This window comes from Gambusia affinis, linkage group LG08 (assembly GCF_019740435.1).
Source record: "Gambusia affinis linkage group LG08, SWU_Gaff_1.0, whole genome shotgun sequence".
In the NCBI taxonomy this organism is placed as follows: domain Eukaryota; kingdom Metazoa; phylum Chordata; class Actinopteri; order Cyprinodontiformes; family Poeciliidae; genus Gambusia; species Gambusia affinis.
Window position 1 is genome coordinate 10,566,579 of NC_057875.1, and position 21,367 is coordinate 10,587,945.

The 21,367-nt window shown below is 38.3% G+C and overlaps 2 protein-coding genes across 3 annotated transcripts in view; one reads left to right on the forward strand and one right to left on the reverse strand.

Annotated features, from left to right (window-relative positions):
- Nucleotides 1–312: 312 nt before the first annotated feature.
- Nucleotides 313–4,049, forward strand: pgpep1l (pyroglutamyl-peptidase I like). 2 transcript variants are annotated; one of them, XM_044123699.1, is made up of 6 exons: nucleotides 313–430; nucleotides 505–557; nucleotides 635–751; nucleotides 1,074–1,131; nucleotides 1,201–1,300; nucleotides 1,372–4,049. In XM_044123699.1, exons 1-6 carry the CDS (start codon nucleotides 400–402, stop codon nucleotides 1,550–1,552), a joined length of 540 nt encoding a protein of 179 aa, XP_043979634.1. In that variant the 5' UTR covers nucleotides 313–399; the 3' UTR covers nucleotides 1,553–4,049. The 2 variants fall into 2 exon arrangements, with proteins under 2 accessions (XP_043979634.1, XP_043979633.1); XM_044123698.1 differs by having other exon boundaries at nucleotides 1,074–1,300.
- The window catches only part of igf1ra (insulin-like growth factor 1a receptor), an 88,990-nt gene continuing 69,467 nt past the window's right edge, over nucleotides 1,845–21,367 (reverse strand). Inside the window, exons 11-21 of the mRNA XM_044123685.1 lie at nucleotides 20,012–20,298; nucleotides 19,784–19,926; nucleotides 19,217–19,382; nucleotides 18,552–18,654; nucleotides 18,291–18,361; nucleotides 17,956–18,185; nucleotides 16,832–16,936; nucleotides 15,867–16,026; nucleotides 15,523–15,652; nucleotides 13,302–13,436; nucleotides 1,845–9,689 (exon numbers count right to left, since the gene is read on the reverse strand). Coding sequence (XP_043979620.1) covers nucleotides 9,164–9,689; nucleotides 13,302–13,436; nucleotides 15,523–15,652; nucleotides 15,867–16,026; nucleotides 16,832–16,936; nucleotides 17,956–18,185; nucleotides 18,291–18,361; nucleotides 18,552–18,654; nucleotides 19,217–19,382; nucleotides 19,784–19,926; nucleotides 20,012–20,298 — 2,056 coding nt within the window. The 3' untranslated portion in view covers nucleotides 1,845–9,163. The remainder of the gene's footprint in view (nucleotides 9,690–13,301; nucleotides 13,437–15,522; nucleotides 15,653–15,866; nucleotides 16,027–16,831; nucleotides 16,937–17,955; nucleotides 18,186–18,290; nucleotides 18,362–18,551; nucleotides 18,655–19,216; nucleotides 19,383–19,783; nucleotides 19,927–20,011; nucleotides 20,299–21,367) is intronic.

The window sequence follows — 21,367 nt, forward strand, 5'->3', positions numbered from 1 at the left end:
TGGGGTGTTTTTGTTTCTGGTAATATGTTGTATTTTAATAATAAACATCAACTTATCTGATTGTTCAAGTGATTCTGAATGAAAATAATTTTGCTATAGTGGGCATTTAAAAAATGTAGGCTAAGTATATTACTAAATGTTTGAGTAACGACATTTAGTTACTCAAACTAAATGTCGTTTAGTTTGAGTAACTTTTAAAAACACTTTGCATCTACTTGTAGTCTACCCAGGCTCCTTTTTGTCATTAGTTTGCCTGAAGCACATGAACGCACCACTTCTAATAGCTTCAGTTATTAAATGGAATGGCTCCTCCTGGCGGACGCCTCGTAAATTACAAGGAGTAGAAATGTTTTCCCTCTGTTTACTCTATTTGCTACCCTCTATTAGCTTGGACACGCTATGAGCGACAGAGAAATTGTTGTTGTTACAGGTAAAATAAGAATTTGCTCAATGATATGTACACTCTCCATACTTTTAGAAACACGTGTTGAATACACTTTAAAGGGTTTGGACCGTTCAGACAGTTCTTGGTGAACCCCAGCTGGATAACAGCCCAGGTAAGGTCCAATGTTTGGAAAACACACTCCTGTTTACTTCTCTGGTTAATTTTAGCTGTGTGTTTCGTTTACCGCAGGGATTAAAGTTGGCCGGGATGGGACAGCGCATCGATGTTTATATCAAGGAACTGCCAGTTAGCTACAGTTCAACCCAGAGGATTATTGCTGAGCTTTGGCAGACCCTTAAACCAAAGGTAGAAATAAAAATTTGGATTTGACACACCTAAAAAGCCTAATAAAAATCATTATGCAAAGCATTCAAAATGGTTAAAGGTCTGTAATACTCTCTCTTTTTTTTGGTAAATTTGTGTTTTGTTTTAGTTCAATATAAGAGGATATTATATTGATAGTTGTTGGCATTATTTGCCTTGTTACTTTGCTCCTTAGGGTAACCACAATATACCTATGAAATAAGACATTATATCACTGTGTGTGATTTTTGCCACAGTATCTATAGAGAACACACATTTTTGAAACACAAGAAGGTGAATCGTGTTTGCATGCTTGTGTTCCCAGTTTGCTGTTCACCTGGGCATAGCCAGAGGTTCCAGTCTTGTCATTTTGGAGCAAACTGGTAAGAACAGCGGATACACCACCCGAGACGTTTGCAGCTGCTGCCCCACAGATCACTGCTGCTTTGTAGGCGGCCCAGAGAAACTGGACTCCGTTGTTAATATGAGGGCCATCTCCAAGCACTTTAAGCAAGCAGGGATAGATGTGATTCATTCTAGAGATGCTGGCAGGTAGGCAGCCAGCCCTTTTTCTGATCTGCATTAACAGACGCAAGTATAAGGTCGTACTTTCTTCTTTTCAGATACTTGTGTGATTTTGCTTATTACTGCTCACTGTATCATGGTGAGAGGAGAGCAGCTTTCATCCATATACCCTCATCTGGCAGCTTATCCTCGGCTGAGAGACTGGTACCTCTTCTGCAGGAAATAATTGTCATGATGCTTGATCAGCTGGAAGAAGCCAAATATCACTCGGAAACATAGGTAGATTTTCACTCAGCATGCCTTGAACTTTTCCACTATTGTCCCGTTACAACTATACTGTGGAGTAATTCACTGAGATTTGAAATGAAAGGTTAACAAAAAGAATCTGTGGACTTTATTATTGAAATTTCGCCACAAAATTGATTTAATTAAGCTCGGGACCATTTAAGCTAGCCTTCTCACTACATGAATATGTATATCTTTTTAGCTCAGTCTCAAGTATTTTACAGTCTCCTTCAGGTTTTCTTCCAAGATTGTCCTGTATGCAGAAAAATAAAACAAACAAACATAGTTCTCATTTACTTATTTATTCAAAATTTCAGAAAAAAGTAAAATACAAGAAATTCTCTTATACACATTTTTGAGACGGCTTCTTAAAAATACACCATCTCAGCTATAAGTGTGAAAAAACAACTTTGAGGCCTCAGACACAGAGCTTGAAAAGAAGACAGAGACCAGAGCCAAATCAGCAGTTTGATTATTCTTCCCCTGTCAAGTTATGAACACAGAATTTAATAAGTGTAGTAGCAGTAGAAGACCAAGGCCCCTCTGAAGGTTTTAGGAATGCAGATGAAATAAAACAAAAACAGACATGAGTGAATCAATACACCTCAAACCTAATTATTGCAGGAGACTGCTGTGATGCCTTCTCCATAAACCTGACGTTTTTTAATGAAAAAAATTGAAAGAATGTGAGTATGATTATGGTTACAGTCTACAGTAAATCAAAGAGCGACTTGTGAAACTTTAAATTATCTTTTACTAACTACGTTGTTCACTCGTTACCTGAACTACCCGTAATTTATGCAACATCCCTGTCCTGGCTCTGTCCATGTTGGACATGTTGCAGGTTTGACAGGTTTGGGATCTAATAGTAACCGGTAGCTCCTCCCTTAGCATATCAGTGACTGCTAAGAACTGAAAAACAAAAATATGTAACAATTTCTGGACAAACATAAACACACAGATATGTTAACGTCTTGAACTTTTTTGCTTGTCAGTGGTGGTTTCTGTAAAGAAATTCAGCAGCAACTTGGCTCTTTAAAAAACATGAAAAGATTGTTCAGTTGCATGATTAAGAGGACTGAGCACCAAACGTTTACATTAATAGTTACCTTGTGGGTAACTTCTAATTTGAAAAAAAGGGAGAAAAAAGCCCACTTTCCTCCAAGTCCATCAATATGCCAATGGCCATGAGTAAAACGTGCAGCTGAGGCTTTGAAAGAGGTTTTGAGGTGTTGGAGCTGCTTCGCTTCCTTGTACAGATAACATTTTTGGTGATGCTGTAAGATCCACTGTGGTGACTAAACTGGCAGCACTAAAAGTGGCGTGTACAGATACAGTGGAAACACGACCCCTGTTAAGATGCCTGCTTATATGTAAAAAGTGAAATCATGATAAACCATGTCAGAACCTTTTCCTCCTTTAATGTACCACAAACCAAAAATCTTTGAGAGAAAAGCACAAAAGAGTTTCCAAGGTTTTAGATATTTCATGGAGCACAGTTCAAAGAGTCATCATCAGGTTGAGAAATTGGGGCATAACAATGACATTACCAGAAACTGGGCAACATCTGAAGTTAGTGGAAAGACGAGAAGAAAACTGGTCAGAAAGTCTGGCAAGTACTGACTGTGTAGCATGTGAGATGACGGCCTCCTGTGTTCTTTATGTGTCTAGGCTAAGGAGTAGAATGACAAACTGGAATCCAATCCAATTTTGCAAAAAACACTTTTGACATTTCCCTAACCCATGACATGAAAACGTGTTGCAGTTCAACAAAACCAGTGTTTAATTTTTTGGGGCTATGATTTTAAAAAGCTGTTTAGAACAAACAAGGCACCTTAGTAAAAAAATAAAAAATAAAAAAAACCCTCATACACTCAGTGATGCAAAATGGTGGTAGTGTCATGCCTTGAAGCTTAGATTGAATGGTCCAATACAACATAGTTTAATGTGACCCACTCAAAACACTGTTGTACTGTAAATGTGTCCCCATTAGAGAGGGTTAAAATTCTGAAATGGTTTATCTTGGTCCAACTCTTGAAATCTGGCATTTTACCAGCGGTGTGTAAACTTTTTATATCCATTGTAATGTCTGAAAGATCAAAACTAAGAAAATCACATGGACACAACATTTCTAATCGATACATGACAAAGAACCACATAGAGTTTACAGAAATGATAAAACTAAATAGTGGCTTTTTAGCTCTCTGCCACTAATAAGCGAAAAGTGTTTTTTTTTTTATGCTTACAGAAGGTAGAAACAGGTACAAGGTGAGATTTTCCTTTTTCTTAGATGCTCTGTGTGAAAACTACATATCTGTCCTTGTTACATTCACAACACTTATCGATACTTCAGGCAGAAATTAAATGCTGTCGGTTTTGGAATAAAGTAAAGGTTTTAAAATGGCATATCACCTGCAAGTAGAACCGCATATATATGTAGTGTGTTTTTTTTTATTCTTGGAGGTAAATAATACATTTCCCTTTCTTAATATTTCCTGTGTCATCTTTTTAAGATTTTTTTTTTATAAATACATTTTCGATGAGATTCTGATGGTTGTGGTTTGAGGATTTGAAGGTTGTGACAATAGGTCGGAACTCGGTGGAGATGGAATGTTTGGCTCTGTTTCATCATGTACTGATTCACACCGGTTGTTTATGATCCAGCTGAAAAACTGTGAAGTTTTGTCAGCTCTGTGGTGTCTTTATTCTAAATTTGAGATAGAAACTTTTTTTTGTAAAACCAGTCGTGTGGGCATTCACGGGCCGAACTCATTCCACCTTTGTCCCGGTCTGCTTTATATGAGGTTTTATCTAGATCCCTGTGGACTTTTTAAAAATTTAACTAGGTGAGGTTTCTCCTAAAATTTAAGAGTGAGATGTATTTGTTTTTGCTTATACACATATTTAAAAAGAGTGAGGTAGATATATGCCTGAATTGAAAAAAAAAAAAAAAAAATAAAATAAAAAAAACAAGTACCCTCGCCATGACCTCAAGGACAATGCATACATAAAATAATAAAAATATTAAACCAAGTTTGTACTTATTTATGGGGCATTTTTACAGTGATTTTTACTGGTATTCAAAAGGAAAATACAACAATAAATAAATAAACAAACACTCCTACAAGGAAAATAAGTTTAAGAGGAGAAAAAAAAAAAGAAAATCACCAGGCAACATTATAAATCCTTCAACACACTTTTTACTATTCAGCCATTTTAAGACCTTTTATTTTCAATTGTGACATTGAAACTTGTTCCCTTCCCTGGACTTTAACCCATCCTTTATTTGGCTTTCAGATGCGGCTTTTGAAATCTCATCTTGAAATTTTGATACTAGCAGGAATGATGTCATTTTGTGCTTGAGAGGATAAAATGAAAATTGCAAACTTTAAATGCTTAGGATATATGGTTGACATAGTTAAGGCAAACAAGAGAACCCAGTTAGCCCTATTTACTGGAGATTAGGCGTGAGGTGGATGGGTTTGCAAACCAGATCTGGTCTGAAGTGCCGTCTTGTATGTCGGAGCTAATCCTGACTTTGAAAGGAGGCGCAGGTTTGTTGTTAGAGACCAGCAAAGGGAAGGGAAGAGGAAACTGTTTCACTTTAGAAAACATGAGAGGGGTGACTTGGAAAAGGGCAAAAGGTGAGGCAAGTAAAGGAGAGGAGAATGTGTAGGGAAAGCAAAGCCTTTACTGTAACCTGAGATTAAATCGTACCTAGGGGGCAACACTAGGCACAGTGCTAAACAATAATAATAGAAAAAAAACAACAACAAAGGGTGCAGAAGTACAAGCTCACACATCGAGCTAACATGTTCATCTCTAATAATTATATATATTGTCAAACAACAAGAGACAGAGTCATTAAAAAAGGCAATGAATGAAATTTAGTGTTACTCAAAATCTTGAGGGGTAACTTTCTATTTTATTTTTTGTTTTAAACAGAGCTTAAAGATATAAAAAGGGACTGCTGTGGAGATCATAAAATAGCAAACCTGAAGGATTTCTCTATATATAGATATATTTATATATATAACATCCAAAAACAGAAAAAGAATAAAATAGCAGCTTTGTTCTGTACAGACATAGAGGCAAACATTTTTAAAAGTATAAAAAAGTTGTATTTATTAATTTTTTTTAAAAGTGACAAAACCCAATGATGTGTATAAAAATGATCCTGCAGTCTAAAATGCAACTGTAAGACCTTTCCTGTGTGTTTGAAATGCAAGAAAGACCAATAATGACCATTTGTAGAGACTTGAACGTTTGCCTCTAGGCTACTAAATCTGATCCAACAGCCTCTCGATTGATGCCTCCAATTTGTTGGGCCTGAACAATGTTCATCTCAAAACTTTGAGAAAGTAAAGCAGGGTGACAAGCTGGGTTATCAGCTCTAGAGGACCAATGATTTGCACTGAAACATATTTCAAACTAAAGAATAGACTGAGATGGTAATTCAGAGTTGTTGATTTTTTGGACCAAACATATGTAAAAAGGGGTTTTCTTGAGGAGGAAGACATTTTTTAATTGTTGTGGTTATTATTTAGTTACTCCCCCCCCCCCCAAAGAAATCAATTTTATATCATACACTAATCAAAATGCTACAAGAACTTCATTTTTGATCCAGATTCAAGAACTGCAGGTACTATTGGTAGTTGAATGTCATTAATAAATTATAATCAAATTTTCAAATGTTTTATAACATGATTTGAGTACATCTGTACCATGCTGATATGTTATATTTTTTGGTTCATTCTGTGCGAAACCACATTTTTACATCAGTTTGAAACAATGTAATGTCACAGCTGTACTTTCTCTTTGTCAAAGAGCACAAGCTATGCTGCATGATGTGAGGCATGTTACAAATACTAGTACAGCATTTTCAGCATTTTTCTCTCCTGTTTATATAAATTTCTCAAAGCTCAGCCAAACTGGGCTATTCTGTCTTAATACTGAGTTTCAGCCATAATAATTTTGGGGCTCATCTGGGATTGATTTTTGAACTGATTGTTTAATTGATTAGGCTTAAGTGGTTTCTGGTAATTTGACTTGGGACTGGGTGATAAATATGTTTTTTCTTAATGCAGATCAAATCCCTTACCCAGATCTCCCCCAGCCAATAAAAATAAATAAATAAATCTCTTTAGCATCTAGACTGTTTACAAGTTGTGACAGAGGTAAAAATAACAGCCCAACAATTTAGTTTTTAATGACGGATGCTAAATTAACAAATAAGTAGGCTTACAAATGAAAACAGTCCTCCCTAGGTGTGAGTGTGTGTGTGAATGGTTGTGTGTTCTGTATGTCTCTGTGTTGCCCTGCGACAGACTGGCGACCTGTCCAGGGTGACCCCGCCTCTTGCCCGGAACGTAGCTGGAGATAGACACCAGCAACCCTCTCGACCCCATTATGGACAAGGGTGACCAGAAAATGGATGGATGAATGAAAACAGTCCTACATCATGGACTTTTAAAGTGATACACTTGAAACAACTTTGACATTTTATCATCCTGGATGAGAGAGCCATCTGCTCATTGCCACAAAAGCTGCTCAAGTTTTGTTAAAAGCTACATTTTGGCTAATGATCTTACAAAAGAGGGAAAGACTAGTTGAGGGCTGCAGCACAAAGATCGTCAAGGCACCATGTGTTGATGGGAGTGTCTACAAAGCTAAAACACTTACAACACTAGGCAGCCAGCAAACAAAGAGTAGTTTTATGTGACCTTTCTCAATACCAGTACTAACGATAAAGTGTTAGGAATTTGATGCCTCTATGAAACCGCCTTTTTAAATTTTTATTCTGCCGGGTGTTAATATTATGCTAAATATTTATTGAATAATCAGTTTCTAGACAGATTGTACTGTATTGTTAATTTTAAACCCTACAGAGTAACTTCTAATAATTTTTCATGACAAGATTCTCCATTTATTTCCCATGTGTTTAAATCGCTGATGTGTCAAAGCATGTCTCATGTTAGCTCTCTCATGCTGTGCAAACAGTTTATTCGGATATTTTGTTTAGTAGTTAAAAGTTTTCCAATCTTGTCAGCTGTCAGTGGTAACAGGGATTTATATTTTCCCTGTAATATCAGTTAGCGCGTGGTTTTTGCAAAAATAGTTGCCAGTCAAATCTATTCTTTTCAAAATGAGACCCAAATAGTATCTTAACCTTTGGAGCCAGACTCGTTAAGTCATTCTAATGCTGGATTATGTGAGAGGACAGCTGCAACTTTTATTATCCTGATAAATCTGAGTTGTGTTTTGCCACTGAAGTCAGAGGTTGAATGTAATTAGAGTGATTAGGAATGAATTTACATGTCTCGCTATGTAATGCTATAAATCCTAAATATATTGAAATATTTTTACATTGTATCACCCAGCCCTGTGTCTTACGTTTTATGCCTCGAATATGAATTTTTAAAACCTTGATCTACTTTTTGTTTAATTAATATGGAGGGATTGTTGTTCAGAACTAAAGATCAATTTTATTGTTTGCTTAATGAACTATTTTTCAATGCATACAGTGTGGTTATTATTTTTAAAAGTAGGATTGATTGGAATGAATACTGTACTGTAGTTTTAGTTTCAATGTTTGTCCTTGAGGATCTGACTGTATGTAGTAACAGATTTACAGCCAAAATGATTATTTATTTTCAGCTTTTATCGCCATCAACATAAATAGCACAAAATAGTGCGATCAAATTCAAAGCCTGCATTCTCCATCTCCAATCACAATATTGCGGCTGCTTATGACTTGACAGTCCCTTCTTTAAGTAGAGTCTTGTACCTGGCATTGTGTTTGGGCTGGCTTCTGTTTATGATGTGTTATTTGACCCCGCATGATCTGGCAACCCTTGCATTTAAATTTAGTAAAACATTTTAAGTTATATGGCAAGTAATTTTTTTTTTCTTTATTGCACAGGAGGATTTGATTTATCATTAACTCTGAATCACAGTTTTTAACAAAAAAGAGGACACCCTTAGGAGACTGAAGGAAAAGCTTGATTTGGCAAAAGTTTGGCAGATACAAAACAGGCCTACCAATTTAACTCACACCTGACAGGATCACGTAGAAAATAATAATATTTAAGAGTCTTATTTTTAAAGGAGATTTTGCCACACAACATGAACCCGGCTGGCTCACAAAAAGGAGGAGCTTTACCATAATGTAGAGAGAATGACGGGATTCTATAAATAGATGCTCAATATATTCATCACATCCTCTCTGAAATCCTCAGGACAAAAGTGCTCTTCTGTTGGTTTTGCTGGCAGATATGCTAAAAAGTTTTTTTCTTGAGTTCATGTAGAAGTCTGTGTGCCAATATACATCCTTATGTTGTTTTCCTTCTTGAAGGGCTTGTATTTAACAATGTAGGCCGCACAGGAAGGAGTCCCCCAGTGTGTCTGAGCCACCAAACTCCACACTGGCATACAGTTCTCAGAGTTTGTGTTCTCTGGTCGTTCCACACCTTAAATGGAGTGGAGAGCCCATCTAGTGGCACACAGTAGAAACAAAGTAATTTTCTTACCTCGCTCAACTCTCCTGAAGAGACTGAGAGGTTTTAGTTACCCTGTGTGAGCAGAAGAGGAGATGCTGGACTGATATCAGCAGGCCGACGACTGGGGCAGCGGTAACGCCCGTTCGTTCTTTCTGCCTCCGTTCATGTGCGCGTACGGCTCCAACTCATCAAAGTTGGGTCGCAGGACCACCACAGGCCCGTTGGCCAAAGCATGTCCTGAGTGCTTGTCCGAGCCCTGTCCCGAAGACGTCATGGCCGAGGGCAGAGGCCCCGGTGGCGAATGGGACACAGATCCTAGTAAGGGAGTACTTGGGCCTTGCAAGGGGGACAACTGCTGCGAGGAAGGAGGTGACCTGCTTCCCATACACCCAGACGGGGGTACGCCAGCAGCTGATGGTTGCCTGGTAGATACAGGGTCCAGTGGAATGTTCTCCATGTTCTCCACCTCCATGTCGAGCTCCTCCATGTCCGGCGGCTTGTTCTCCTCACTGTAGAAGAAGCTCACCTCCTGGAAGTGGGGATCCAAATCCCCTTTGATGCTGCTGATGATCTCCAGGAAGGACGGACGCATCTTGGGGTTGTACTGCCAGCACATCCTCATCAGCTCAAACCTGAAGGGAGCACATCGTATGAATGCCATGGCGATTAAAAAATTTGCTCCTTAAATTTTGAACTTTTTTAAAGAAAAGAATCTGAGCCACATGTTTTATTTTGGCCCTGATAACACCACTTTGGATTTTTGAAAACTGATAGATTAGAATATTCTGTTTGGCCAATCAAAATTATTTCAAAAGTGGATAGATGACTTTGCTGCTGCAACACTTCAACAACTTGCTGTAATTGATGGGACCAAGAACTCTTCTCTCAGTTCTTTCTGCCAAGTTAAAATTATTTTTTCATATTGTACCAGGCTGGATGTAATAGCTTTTTTCACCCCAGTACAATATTAAAAAACCCCCCAAAAAACTACATTTATTACTTGGAAGGCTTTTGACTGATAGTCAAAGACTAATAGACAACTGTGACAAGAAGCAACAAGAAAATGAGTCTGTAATGTTTTCAAAGCACTGTTAAGCATAGCCAAAATTAACGTATTGACAGGGTTTAACATCTACCTTGTGCTTTAAAAGTGGCTGAAATAAGAAAAGTAAATTTTCAATCAAAGATTCATTTTGCCCTCTGACAATCAAAGCAGGGAAGAAATATGAACGAATGCAGATTCATGGAGAATTTGGCCGAATTAAAATGCACAGGGTCCACAGAGAACAGAAAAGTGCAAATAGGTTTAAAGAACTTTACAAAAAGCAAGATTATTAATGCTGCATTATAGAATTAAGATTCCTAAATTACACTTCAGTGTCAGAATCCAAAATTATATGCAAAAACTGTGGTGTGTAAGTTGATGGCATAGAATGTTTTGGGTAGAGAACTACTTGCACTGCAGTGGTTTAAGCAGTTTGCCTGGATGCAGCGTTTAATCGTTGTCAGCCTGTTTCTCACCAGCAGGTGGCAGGAGAGACTGACATTTCAAAGTTTGTGTGCTCTTTTGACATTTAAGCTCAGTTTGCTGATGTGTTTTGACTTTAAAGTTATGTACAAACAAAATATTAAAGTTGTAAATTACAGTAACAAGTTATAGATTTACATAAATAGTCTTAGCTGCTGTTTTTCCATCTTCTTCTACAGGTGTGAATATAAAAAGCATGTCCCGTCTGTTATAAATCTGCTCTTTTTAACTTCACTTAAACGCTTCAGATATGTTAATGAGTGTGTCTCCTCTCCCATAATGTCTGGTTTTCTAACAAAGACTAATCTTTGGCGCAGAGGCGTATTGACACTGCTTGTAAATTTAGAAGTTAACTTTATGGCTGCTTCAAAGATGTGCAATTTTGATGTTTTTCTACCACAGCACAGATCTGTTATGTAAAATCCACTCAGTGGAGCAGTAAGTCTTCTTTCAGGTTACTGTGCCAGGCCAGCAACCGAGCTTTGGGAATGTCAAAACAACACCATAAAAAGAGAGAATTATTACAGTTTTGTGTGGTTCTGCACCACATGCCGCAACTTCAATTATACACAAACAAGCTAAGAATACTCTCTAAGGCTCACTGACATAAACACCTCAGCCATCTCAAGCTCTGTTACCGCTGTTCCCCCTCAGTCTTGTTTGTCTTCTCTCCTTGAGGCCTTCTTGGCGTTCAGAATCAGTCCTGCAGCTAGGTGCCAGCTGTTCTCCTCCCAGAGAAATTTGAGGTAGAGCTTGCCTAAGCCCAGGTCTAACTTCTTATTCTGGAGCAGCAGAGGGGGTGGCTGTCTTTTTTTTTTTTTGTTTGTTTTTCCCAGAATTGCAGGAAACATCTCAAAGTTGACATATCATGTCCAAACCCACGCAGAGTTCTAATGAAAAGAAATCTAATACTTTCGGCTGTGCTGACAAACCACAGTAACCTGCCTTCTGCTTCGCCCAATATCTGGTGTCCAGTACACTTGTTGAGGATAATTTATAAAACAGGTTAAAAATGTGACTTCTTCTCAGGATCTTGTCATTCATGCTGTTAGTGGAAACTCACTTCTAACTTGTCAAAACCAGAGTTGTTTCAATTGTATAGGCCATGTAAATATAGCCTCAGCTATGCTACCTTATACTTTGTTGTTTATTCCTTCTGTCAATGTTTTGTTTAGCACTAGGCTGGTGTCCATTACATCCTGAAATTCCTCACCAGGGTTTATCAGTGCTCATCTCAGCCGGTGTTTAATTTCAGGCACTGGTCAAATAACACAGTGTCAGTGATGCAGATTTTAAACTGTTGTGACCAATAAAATGCTAAATGTCACATGAAAATACTGGGGAGCTATTGCACTTGGTGAGCCCCGGATGTCCCTCTGTACATCTCTTTAGCACTGAGATTTTTTATTTTTTTTTTACTTCCTTTGTTCATAGCTAATATAAATATGGGCCCTCTTTCAGTATGTTGGCCAGTTGCTAAGAAAAATTAGTCACATACTTATACACAAGGGAAATAGAAAGCTAAGCATCGACAAATTTAAAGTTTACTGAAACTCATAGACTTAATAAGAAACACAAACGTAAAGAATTACACGATTTACATTTATTTTAAACATATTATTAGAGCCCCGTAACCCTGCAAGCAGGTATAATCAATGGACGGATAAATAATCTGTAATAATTCTAATGCAATAATAAAAACTGATTCATTGTAAGTTTTGTAATACATCTTTAACAGAGTTGTCAATAAAAGTTACTGGCACAATGTAGTCTCTTTTGTTTGTAACCCTGCTTGAAAGAAGCAACTTTAGTCCGTAGGCAAGTTGTGTGACTCACAGCTACCTGAGGAATACTTTGCATGGAGACGTTGAAAAACATCCAAATATGACTCATTCTTACTGCATGTTTTCCTCCCTACTTCCACTTTGTGTTATCCCCTCTATTCATCACTCTTTGTCTAAATGTCTGGCTTCAGTAGTCTTCCTCAAGCCTCCTTTGAAACACCAAAGCATAGGCGGCCATGAGCAGCGTTCTGACTCCCCTGCATGGCGCTCAAAGACAAAAAAAAGCTAAGCCCTTACTCCAGCACCACCTCTGTAACACAATCCACACACTCCTGTAATCAGGACAAAACTGTTGGGGCTGCCATAGAAACCAGAGGTTTGTGCCTGCACAACACTCAGCCCTATTTTTTGTTCTGCTTGCGCTCTTTCTAAGGTGAGGTCAGCCATGTGGAGCGGCAGGGGAGAGCACAGAATGCCTTCTTATTGAGGTCAAAGAAACGCATACAGTGTTTGCCGCCCTACATGCTGAGAGTCATCAGTCTTCTATTTCCGGCTCTCAAAAAGCAGGAATGTTTTCACAAAGAAATCACAAATATGTTAATGGCTTCTGATGTGCTTATTTCTGTTGCTTGTCCCTCCCAATAACGATTCCCACAGTCGGAATGACTGGCATCTTTCACACACTGGTTGTGGCATTCCTTCTATGGGCCGATATCGACGAGTGAGGAGGCCCCCGGCTGCCAGCTGACCGTCTAAGTCATGCCGTCAACCGACTGCTTTTAACCGCTGACGTTAATGTCAGCCTTCACTGCAGCGTACGCACGCAGTATCTCTTGCCCTTAAAACCTCAACCTAAAATAGACGCGTGGTCAAATATTGACGGGACAGAAGAGGCACAGAGAGCAGTTCATTCTTTCAATCACAAGACTTACAGCATGTCCGGGCAGTTGTCGGGTTTGTCCAGGAGTCCCCCTTCCATGACAAAGCGCAGCACTTGTTCATTGGACATGCCCTGGTAAGGCTGTTCAGCTAAGGTGGCGATCTCCCACAGCACGACACCAAATGACCTGCAGAGTCACATCAAAAAACAAACATGAAACCAAAGGTTTTGTTTCTGGAGATTAAATAGAAAACGTCAAGAAAAATTTCTATAATTAATATCTCTTTAAAAAACATTGAAATTCTCCACATTCTCATTTAAAGTCAAATAAACACTTATTAAACTAGTGGGAGTTTTTGTTTTCTTGGTTTATCATAACAAAATACACTGCAGATTGACTGGGATTAGCTGCAAACTAATCTCTGTAAAATATTGACTATTTATAACCTCTAATCTAATCCACTATTTAAAAAAATATTAGAACTACTCCTTTATGAAATAAAGATTTATTCCTGCCAAATTAAATAAGAAGAACGGAGATCTTAAATAAGACAGGCATGGACTTGATATTTATGTGGAGCAAAGAATGAACAGAATGTCAACATCTCCATAAAATCTCAAAAGAATGGATGGACAATACGTTTTTAGCTCAAAATTCAAAGCAGTCTTTTGCACATCAGTTGCTGACTATATATTAGAGACAGAGTGGAACCTGCTTCTAAAATGACATTTTAGAAAACTACTATGTATAGTAATTAGTCTAAATTAATAACAGTTGGTTTGAAGCATAATGCAAACAAAATGAAGTAATATTTTTTGCCCATCTTAAATCCTGTCCTCCTTCCAGCTCACTCTTCAGAATGTTTTTGGTTATGAGAATACAGAACAAACGATCTGACATACCCGCATGTCCAAAATATGTTGACAAGAAAACATGGGGGTAAACTGCAAAACAAGTCTAAATATAGACTGTTTACAAGTCTAAATTTAAGTTAATCTAATTTCTGATGTGTTTGACAAGTTTAGTAAAGGTTTCTTTTGAAGAAGAGAAATTGTTACTCAGTCACTAATTATATGTGTAGACCCTAGAAAGCATCCAGGTTTAGATTTTTAAAGGATTCTGTCTTAAGGCTCATATTGTTTTAAAAAGAAATATTTTAGCAAAGATATTCTGTCGGGTTCACCAAGTTTCTCCTTGTGTTTTTGGAGATTATATTTAGATATTTTGCTCTTTCAAGCCCACAGAGGTCTACAGATTGTCTTCTATAACCAACTGCTTGATGACCATAAGCAGTGATTAGGGGAAAACTTATTTGTACAAGAAAGAAACAAATTATTAAACTTCAATAAAACTGTGGCTGTTTTATGTTTTTATGTTTTAATTTCTTGTTTAATGTCATAATTTTTTTTATTATGTATTTCTGCTTTATTTTATGAAACACTTATTTAATTCTTTGATAAGTGCTGGACATGTGTGATACATGCTACAAAATTAAATGTTATTCTCTATAAATGAAAATGTTTGCATTCACCTAACGTTTATTTACTCTTTGGAAGTCTTATTTTCAAAGAGTTCCTTCAAATTAACCAGGTTACAACACTCTATATGTTTCAGGAAGTGTTCCTTCTCTCCTGATTAACACACTCCTCATGAAGCCCATAATTGGTTTGTCCCACACTAAACTTTAACATCAAAGAGGAGCAGGATGTAGTACACATGATGTGAAGGTGGGCTTGTGGTGTAAACACAAGCTCTCATTTGTGAACATCTGGAGCAGTTTATACCCACTCTTGCAAACTAATCCGTGGGACACATTGAGTTGGGGAACAAAAACTTGCAGGGGAGCTAGTAAACAGTGAGACTGCAGCAGAGGTAGGGAAAATGTGAGGTTGCTGTAGGCTCAGAAATACAAAGTTAAAAAAAAAGAGAGATATAGTGTTTTGTAGAGCGGAAGGAATTAGCAAAGAGCAAGCCAGCAACCTAAACAGGAAAAAAAAAAAAAAAAAAAGATTTTGATGTTTTGGAAATACAAGCTGTCATGGCAGGAAACTCGTGTTCAAATTGTTGAGTGAAAATCTTGTAAAGAATCCTGGCTGTGAAGTGAGCTGTAGGTTTATACAGTTGTGACCCCACAGCGTGAACAGTTTTAGAGTATTATCCAACACAAAGAGAAAATATGCAGGCGGTTTAAAGCCCCCGGATTGAAGCAGGTTCACACATGTATGAAGGAAGGCAGTCGTCTTGTGTTTATGTGAGCAGTTTGTTCCCATACCAAACATCAGACATTGTTGTGAAGACGCCATCTTTCAGTGACTCTGGAGACATCCAGCGAACTGGCAGCAGGCCCTTTCCTCCTTTTCGATAGTAATCCGTCTCATAAATATCTCTGGTCATGCCAAAATCTGACAGAAAAAAAAACAAAAAACAAAACAAACAGGTTGAGGAAGCCACTAAGTATCTCTTCAGAGAAAACTCCTGAAAGCAAAAATTTTCCCTCTCACAATCTCCCTCTTTCTGTCTGTCTACATTAAGACTCCACTGCCTTAGGCATTCACTTAGAATCAGTTCAGCCTTGAACAACCTGGGAGAGGAACACACAACACTTATAAGACCCACCTCCTATCTTCACCGTAAAGTCCTCCGTTACCATGCAGTTCCTGGCAGCCAGGTCTCTGTGGACAAACTTGTTGGCGTTCAGGTAAGCCATGCCGTCTGCAATCTCCCCCGTCATCTGGATCATCTTTTTCAGCGGGGGCAAGACCTGAGAGGTGGTGTTCTGTTGCACAGCAAGACGAGAAGATAATGAGACCTCATAAGCTGCCCTGATGCTTTTAACAAAATTAGTTTTATCCATTTAATTAGGCTGTTTTCAGAAACTTAAAACAAATTTCGTACATATATCCACAAAGTCTACATTTAGAAAGCTATTAATATAAACATAGTTCTGATCAGAATGATAAAATAAGCCCTACAATGTGCTGTCCTTGTTTTTAATACTTTATTAATGCCTTATGCTTAGAATACACAAAAGCTCAGATTGTAAAAGTTTTAAAAACAGACAAACTACTTAACAAAACAGAAAATTAAAATAAAAAAAACTATTTTTTTATGGCTTTCTTTCAAAAATGGAATCCTCGTAAATTTTCCACAAAGGCCAGTGTTGATGCCACATCTAGTAGCTGTCCTGTCAACAGATTCTCCAGCCTGAGATCTGGATTTTTGCACTTCCTCCAGAGTTAATATTGGCCTCTTGTGTGCTTCTCTGACTAATACTCTCCTGCCTGTCCTGTCAGTTTAGGTGGACAGCCATGTGTTGCAATTTTCTTATATTCGTCCCAATTCAGGTTCAGTGCTCTGTGGGATCTTCAAAGCTCAGGATATCATTACCCTTACCTCGCTGTAAACTTCTCCAGTAACTTTATTGGTGTGTCTTAAACACTTAATAAAATCCATTGTTTGTGTGATATAAACATGTAAAACAGTATGATTTTCATTTCTTAACCAATGTACTACTACAAATTACCTTCTGGCCCCTGGTTTTTGAGTGAATGCGTGTGTGTTTGTTGGGAGACGTTGCTTACTTCATTACGAAGAGAGCGGAGGTGACTCTTGAGATCCCCACGGGTCATCAGCTCCATGATAACCAAGGTTGGTTGTCCCTGAGAGACCACACCCAGCAGCCGCACCTACACGTCAACAGTAGCAGAAAATAAGTCGGCTGCGCAAATTCAGAGAAACCAACATCATGTTACAAAGCAAAAATATTCATAATATTGCAGTGGAATTGTAATGCATACTTAAGAAGCACAGAATTTATCTTTAACTAGCTCTGAAGATCATTAAAGTAAAAACAAGCTTTTATATTACAGTGAACCCTCGATGTGACGCGGTTCACCTTTCACAGCCTCGCTGCTTCATTGAGTTTTTTGTGCAGTTGTTTTGTTTTTTTTTTCACAGTGCATTGTGTTCTGCGTCCTGATTGGCTAAACAGTCTCAGCGCTTCTTCTGTACCTGTGTGTCAATAACATTACAATATCTAAATATACGTAATACAGCTTGGCAAATTTTGGCAAATATTTTTGCCCAGAAGAAAAGGGAGCGACAACAACAACAGGTAACAATGTTCTTCTCTCGAAAAAAACACACCTGCACCACAGGCTTCAGAAGAAAAAGACACCGAAGAGTGGAGTGAGGCCACAGCGTCACAGTCAGAGGAACAGTGAAATACGCGAATCACAATTTGTCACAATTTTGTCCTACTGTACTTCGTATTGATGACTAACATGATTGTTTTACTGTAGTTATTTGTAGGAAATAACTGAATAACTGAAATTCAAAGTGAATTTAATTAAGGAGTGCTTGACTTTTTATCACTGAAACACGAACAGAAACCCGTGGGAGCAGCGTTCTAAAAGGGGAATCTTTACCACTTCCATTTAACGCAGTTAATGAGGCCGTGATCACATTGATGTGAGAATGTAAAGAATCTCCAGGAGGCAGTTTCTTTGCCTCCGGCTACAGCTGTAGAGAACTACAAGCTCCAAGTCCTCATGCCCTGCTGGCCCCGCTCTTCGTTTGTGTATATGCAGAATAATTAGGAAGTAATGATAATGGTGAGCACTGTGCCATTTCCTGATCCATTATGAAGTTATTCTGAACCATCTGTCTGTGTTTTTTCAGCTGTTTTATCATAAGTCCACCTTACCACATGATGACAGTTGAACTCTTTCATCACGGACGCCTCGTTCAGAAACTCTATCCGCTCCCTCATGCTTGCTGACTCGTTCACCGTCTTGATCGCCACCCGTGTCTCAGGTTCATCCTTGATGACGCCTTTGGCTGTGCCTTCGTACACCATGCCGAAGGAGCCCTGCCCCAGCTCCTTGTGCATGGTGATCTTTTCCCTGGCCACCTCCCACTCATCTGGAGTGTACACTGCAGCAGCAAAAAAAAAAAAAAAGTATGCCGGGTCAACCCAACATGCACAAGCATCCAAACAGTACAGCTGAGAAGTCGGAAAAAATTGTTTGACATTCTTACTTTCAGCCGCACTGATGTACTCTGGGTTGACAGATGCATAAAGGACTCCATTCCCAAGTCTGTTGTTGTTTCTGGAAACACAAGTCCGACTGAGTGAGCTGACAAGCAAGCTTTGGTTTCCGATGCAATATTTAGTCCTCAATAGGACGTCTGCTCTTCCCCAAAGGGGGATCTAAATGAATACACCTATTAAATCTAAATAACATTACTCTCATCATTACGCTTCATGAGCAATGCAGCCTAATAAATGGAAGCACTTGCCTCTTTTTGTTGATGATGAAGAGAATGGTGGTGAGGCTTGCGATTACGAGAGCCGCTATAATGGGCAGGATGATGACCAAGTAGAGCGTCGCAAAATCATCTCCTGAGAGACAAAATAAAGAAAAACAACAGCTGAATTTAGTACATCTTAGGAAATTCTACATTTATTTCAGAAATTCAATTCAAAAAGTAAGACTTAATTCATTACAAGCATAGTGATACATTTCATGCAAAAAAGTTGCTGCAATAAAATATTGCACCAGATGAATTAAGAACAATTTTTTAGCATGAAAATGACCAACAACTGTACTTGATCTTTTTGCATGACTCACTGCACACTGCAGTGATGCAGTGATTCAGTAATGCAGCAGTAATGCAGGTAAGCTGCACAGCGCAGCAGATGGGTTGCCTCCCTAAATCTTCAGTCTGTGGAAATTTCAACTGAACCAACCAACTTGGATTCTGTGTCTCTACACTCTTAAGACTCTGAAATATTGATTTCCAAATAAAATGATAAAATTCAGATAAATGAGTAGCAGTCTAATAATAATTCTCATTATCACAGGTAAGACAGTTTTGACATTAAAGTTCTGGACAGGCTAAGGACAAGGACTTTTACTGGACCCATGCACACATAATCTTAAAATGCTGTATTGTTGCTTTACGTTTAGGCGGAGGCACGTAGAAGAAGATGCTCTCTGTCCATGAGCCATTTCCTGCCAGAGACGTGGCCCTCACTTGAGCAGAGTAGTTCCCGGAGCTCAGGATTGTCAAGCGAACTCCGTTGTATTTGTGGTACTGCTGATGCGACACACACTTATGCTTCTCAGGCTAGGAGAAAAGAAATTAACGGTGGTTACTTTTTGTAAAACACAGCTTTGCCTGTTTTACACTATTTGTATTCTGAATCACTTTCACATTGTTATTTTTTTTACCTTTATTTTTCACTTTAGGGCATAGTGTCTGGGACAAAACAATTGTTCTACTTATATCAGAGTTTAGGTTCTGGAAGACTGATTTCAACAGTGGTTAAGTTTCAAGTACAGTGGAGGATCTGTGTAGCTATTGGCCTGTTTCTCTTCCAAAGTTCTAATAGAAGACTAACAGCTTTTCTTAAAGGCTTTTAAAGAAAGCTTTTTTTTTTTCCTTATCAAAGGTGCCAGTAAACATGGCAAGCTGCATACATATTAGTAAAGTGTAAAGTGTCTGTAATCATACCCTGCCAGAATTACCTCATTTCCCAGACGGTACTTGATCTCATACATCAGAATAAGTCCGTTAGGATTGACGGGCTTTGACCAGTGCAGCACCACACACCCCTCGGTCTTGTCACAGATTTCATAGACAACCTTCCCAGGGATGTCATCTGCTTTAGCTGCCAAACACATTTACACACACAAAACAATAACATAACTATCTTTAGATTTTTCACAAGACTCACGAGATTGTCCTCTCCTTACCGGCAGGTTTAGTCCTAGAAAAAACAAAAGCTCCGATGCTGCAGTTGTAGCCCAGGTCCTTGTTGCAGGCGTGGATTTCAATAAGGTACAAGGTGAAAGGCTTTAGGTCAGAGATTTCTAGAGATTCTGTTGACGTTCTGTCATCAAGGAAGGGATACTCAATGACAGGAGGGATGACATGTGTGCTGTTATCCCCTGAGCCAAGGGTAGTATTGCTCTGACTGCTGTCGTGAAACTGAGTGTTGTTAGCAAGACCAAAAAGGTCTCTGCGACGACGATCTGGAGGTCTAAAACAAGGGAACAAAGCATATTCAAAAAAATAAAAATTTGGGCAACAAAAAAAACACAACTTATAATTCCACTTATGCAATTGTGTTTTATTAACTACCAATGCTTTATGCTCAAAAGTTGAATAAGGTTTTGCAGAAGTGTGCTGGTACTATTAGTGTTTCTATGGTCTGCTATGAGTCTCAGCAGTGCTGAATGAGGTCAGATGGATCATTGCAAAGTGGACAGAGAAAAAAGAAAAACATGTTTTTCCACATCACAGAAATTTTTAGTCTTCATTTCTAAAGCCCAGAGCTCAGTTGTACACAGAATGTTACAGATTTTTGACTCTCGGTGCCAGAATTCAGATGATAAGCTGCAGAACCTCCTGGAACTACACATCATCACCACTGAGGGTGGGGAGGCGGTGACAGCTGTGAAGGCAGCACCATCAGTTGTACAAGACAGACAACGGGACATTGAGTCCACAAGTTAGACTTGTACTGATCTCAATTGATAAAGCAGAAACAAAAAGGCTAACAACTGATGAATCTACTTATTTAAGCCTCTAATGTTTTTCAGCTTTCAAAAATATCCGAAAAGAAAAGAGTAAGGCCCTGTTAACTTGCTCAAAGCAGCAAAACATGCATAGTTCAGTGTCTACCGAACTTATTAAATGGAATAAGTCATAAAATTTTACCAGAGGAGACACTCAAAAGCTGCAAAAAACTCAGATCAAATCAAACTGAAACATAGCCTATTTTGGGCATCTTACACAAAGCATTGAGGAAAAGTATTTCAGCTACTTGGACATTTCCAAATATATTACATTATAACAACAAACAATGTTGTTTTTTTTATTTTTTTTTAAATGAGATTTTATGTGATAAACCAACACAAAATTGTAGACAGTTTGTAAGTGGAATGAAAGTAATAAGGATTTTCAAAGTGTTTTAGAATTTAGTATTTGAAAAGTGTTGTATGTGTTGCTTCAGCCCTATTTGCCTTGAAACCAAAATCCGGCACAAAATAGATCCAACATGCCAGAAAGGTCAGGGATAAAAGCTGGGATGATGCATAAAGCAGGGT

Excerpts from the sequence above, each read along its gene's own strand:
- pgpep1l (XM_044123698.1), top strand. The coding sequence starts at position 400 with ATGAGCGACAGAGAAATTGTTGTTGTTACAG. Across the intron at positions 752-1,073 it reads GGCAGACCCTTAAACCAAAG|TTTGCTGTTCACCTGGGCAT; the intron begins GTAGAAATAAAA and ends TTGTGTTCCCAG. Across the intron at positions 1,301-1,371 it reads CATTCTAGAGATGCTGGCAG|ATACTTGTGTGATTTTGCTT; the intron begins GTAGGCAGCCAG and ends TCTTCTTTTCAG.